This window comes from Lissotriton vulgaris, chromosome 5 (assembly GCF_964263255.1).
Source record: "Lissotriton vulgaris chromosome 5, aLisVul1.2, whole genome shotgun sequence".
NCBI lineage: Eukaryota > Metazoa > Chordata > Amphibia > Caudata > Salamandridae > Lissotriton > Lissotriton vulgaris.
The window spans coordinates 1,270,961,853-1,270,965,070 of record NC_141693.1 but is presented as its reverse complement, the minus strand read 5'-3'; the positions used below and the strand labels follow the sequence as shown (position 1 = coordinate 1,270,965,070).

Genomic DNA, 3,218 nt, shown 5'->3' with positions numbered 1-3,218 from the left:
TTCAGCTATTCCCAGAAAATACCTTAGGGGTCCATTAGGATGGTGGGTGGACTTAGTCCGTCCGCCATCCTATCGGTGATGGGGACCGCCCACCATAAGGCCGGGGGTCGCGTGGGGGGTATTAGGATGAGCCCGAAATTGTGGTGGGCGCATCCTGCACTTTTAGCATTGTGGCGGGCGGTGCTCTACGCACCGCCCGCCACAATGCTAAAAATGCATGTGACGCATTTGCATAAACAATGCAAATGCTGGGGGGTACCAGAGGTACCCCCCGTGTGCACCCTCCACCTCTCCTTCACTGTGGGGGCTCGCTGGAGACCCCCAAAGTGAAGACCGCATGCCTGCCACCGCCACCATATTAGACCTTTTCCACCCCGATCGCAAGGTGACCGGGCGGAAAAGCGGCGGACGGTCTTTCCGTTTGCTGCGGTCCCCCCGCCATACTAATATGGCGGGGGGTCATTTAGGTGTGGATGGCGCGCAGATTGCCCCCGCCAGGCCGGCGGCGGCTACGGCCAGCATAGCAGGGGCAATCCGCCCGCCATCCTAATGGGCCCCTTAATGTTTCTGTGGATTGGGAGCCTCTCCTATACCCTTCACCTAAATCTCGTTCGGTGTTATTGCTTCTCTGGAAAAAGGCTGACTTGGACAATCTACCACTCATACTTTTGCCCTTCAGAGTCATTCATTTTGCTTTCAAGATCATCAAAAAACTCTGCAATCTCTCATCTTGAAACCTTCTGTTCTTGACATACACTAATACCTCATGTTGAAAACATGTTACTCCTTATCCTCATGTAAATAGGGTATCTGTCATTTGTTTGAAAATGGTCAAAGCTAGGTAAGATAAAGTGGTATTCTTCTGAACCAGTAGGATCCTTTCAGAGTGATAAAATATATCAGGGGACATTAATCGTTATGCAAGACACTTTTGGGGTACGCAAATACCATATCTAAGGTTGGATTCATCCCTGTTTCCTAAAGTAACAAAACTTCCCTGATATGTTTAGCATTAAATGTTGATACTAAGGTCATGGAGGTCAGCACACATCCAGAGTGTTCAGTTGGTTTTATTTGGTCGAACCATTGGCTCTATCCATTTTGAACTTTTTATCTTTTCTGTTAGGTCTTTCTTGCATAAATTCTCCTTCAACTCATTCCTCAAGCACTCTAAGCACTAAATGGCCACTTGGGTGAGCATACGTTTTAAGCATTATCTTGTGGACTTCAAGTTCTACTAAACTATCAATGCAAACAATTCAGGAAATAACTCCAGGCAATCTGTTTATTTGAGGCCTCACTATTGATTATTCCCAATACTTTCATAGCATAGATTTATATCATCATCTAGTGCATAGGCATCAGTTTTGGTCTGAACACACATTCTTGAGCACCACTGTTGATAGTTTCACCTAGAGTCTACAGAGGAGACACTAATAAGGAGCCTTTTACATCTAAGGTGCTCTCTATATAAACTGCAACAAACTGCAGTCTGTTTGCAAACGCATAATAGGGAATAGAAGTTAATCTGCCAAGAAAGATACACGCATACATGATTTTTAAATGTCCCCTGGTATTTTATTGGCACTGCACATTGCGTTTTTATATAAAATGTCAAATACAAACGGTGAAGACTGCACAGAGTGTGTGTGCACTTCACCGGTTGTCAGTGCATGAAGATGGAGATATGAATTAATTCATTGCTGAGTGATATAGAGTGGATCATGTATACAACAGAAAACACATCACTAAATTACTCATAAGTAAATGTAGGGGTCTATGCACATGACTAGAGACTGTCCAGACCACCCCCAAAAGATTTAAAGCTGCAAGGATGTGATGTAATTATTTAACCACAGCGGATTGGTGCATCAGCGCTCACAATAATCTCAGCCACCTGCACCCCGATATATTTCCCCTTGACATCTTGGACATTTATTGTGTCATCCTCAAAGATAGTTCTCATTTTTCCTGTCCAGGGTATGTCAGCAGTGTAGCGTGTTCCTGTGACAAAGTATTCCACAGAGTACTTAGGCCTAGCTTCAAGTTTGGCATTAATACTGTCAGTCCTTGATTCCATTCGCCTACCTGCGGTACCCACAGTAAAAGTGGTGGTGACAGAAGCGGAAACAGATATATCTCCAAGACCTGGGATGCCTGCACTTACCTCAACGCTAACTCCTATCTCAATGGAGGATTCAAAGCTCCAGCTAGATTCTGTTTCAATAGTAAAGGACAACTTCCTTTCAGCATAAACAGGTGGGCTACCTTCGGGAGCAGCACAGTTCTGCACTTTGGTTCGGGCACTCAATTGTAAAGGCTCCGTTCTCAATATTTTCTTATCATTGAAGTTATATTTAATATCATAAAGGACTACTTTTTTGGTGGGCTTGCTATTATGGACTAAAACGTACTTGCTCTTCAGCACGTATGCTGGGATATCCATGTCCCCGTGCCTTTTAATACCAGACATAGCATTGAGGGTTTGACCTTCTGGATTAGTTGGAGATGCTTTCCAGATGCTGACATCATCCCTTGCCCCACTTCCAGCATCATTCCAAACCCAGGCCCACTGTGCCGGAGTTACATACTCTGCTTTAACACAGCGGAAGTCATCAGCAGAAGGAGCTGCATAGTTCCCTGTAGCTGCATAGCCTAGGGCTACACAACCGGATGGGCATACAGGACGCCATATGGCACCATCCCTATTAGCTCCTGAACCCCTATCTGTCCAAACCTGGACAAAAGAGGTAGGCTTCACCAGAGTCCCTTCCTTAATCTCCTTTGCAAATACTCCAGATGGCTTATTGTAATTATCAACGGCGATGTGGCCCAGGCTGCAGCAGTGGTCAGCTTTCCAGAAGGAGACATCTCGCGCTGCTCCGCTCCCTAGAAAACAAGACAAATACACTTGAGTCCAAAGCTCATACATCTCTACTCATACTGCAAACATGTCCTTTATGTAAGTCCTGGCTGTTTTAAGAAGCTTCTCTTCCATATTTTAAGGCTTCCAAACCTTTTAATTACCGTTAAAGATCACATAATTCCTCCTTCATTGTGTAATTTTGACAGTATGTCAACAAGGAATGTAAGCAATAGGAACTCACAATAGGGGAACGACTTGTGAACCTTAAATTTAGGAGTTGATCTTTAATTTTTTTTTAATGAAATGGTAAATAAGGGTTAAGAGGTAAGGGGTAAGAAACGCTCAGAGTGTG

General features: G+C 44.4%; 1 protein-coding gene across 1 annotated transcript; it reads right to left on the bottom strand.

Moving 5' to 3' along the window:
* Positions 1-1,556: 1,556 nt before the first annotated feature.
* Positions 1,557-2,932, bottom strand: LOC147712443 (uncharacterized). Its single transcript, XM_086919655.1, has one exon. It carries the CDS (start codon positions 2,930-2,932, stop codon positions 1,850-1,852), a length of 1,083 nt encoding a protein of 360 aa, XP_086775781.1. The 3' UTR covers positions 1,557-1,849.
* Positions 2,933-3,218: the final 286 nt, after the last annotated feature.

What these genes read in the sequence shown, in the direction of transcription:
- LOC147712443 (XM_086919655.1), bottom strand. Translation starts at nt 2,932, where the DNA reads ATGTATGAGCTTTGGACTCAAGTGTATTTGTCTTGTTTTCTAGGGAGC.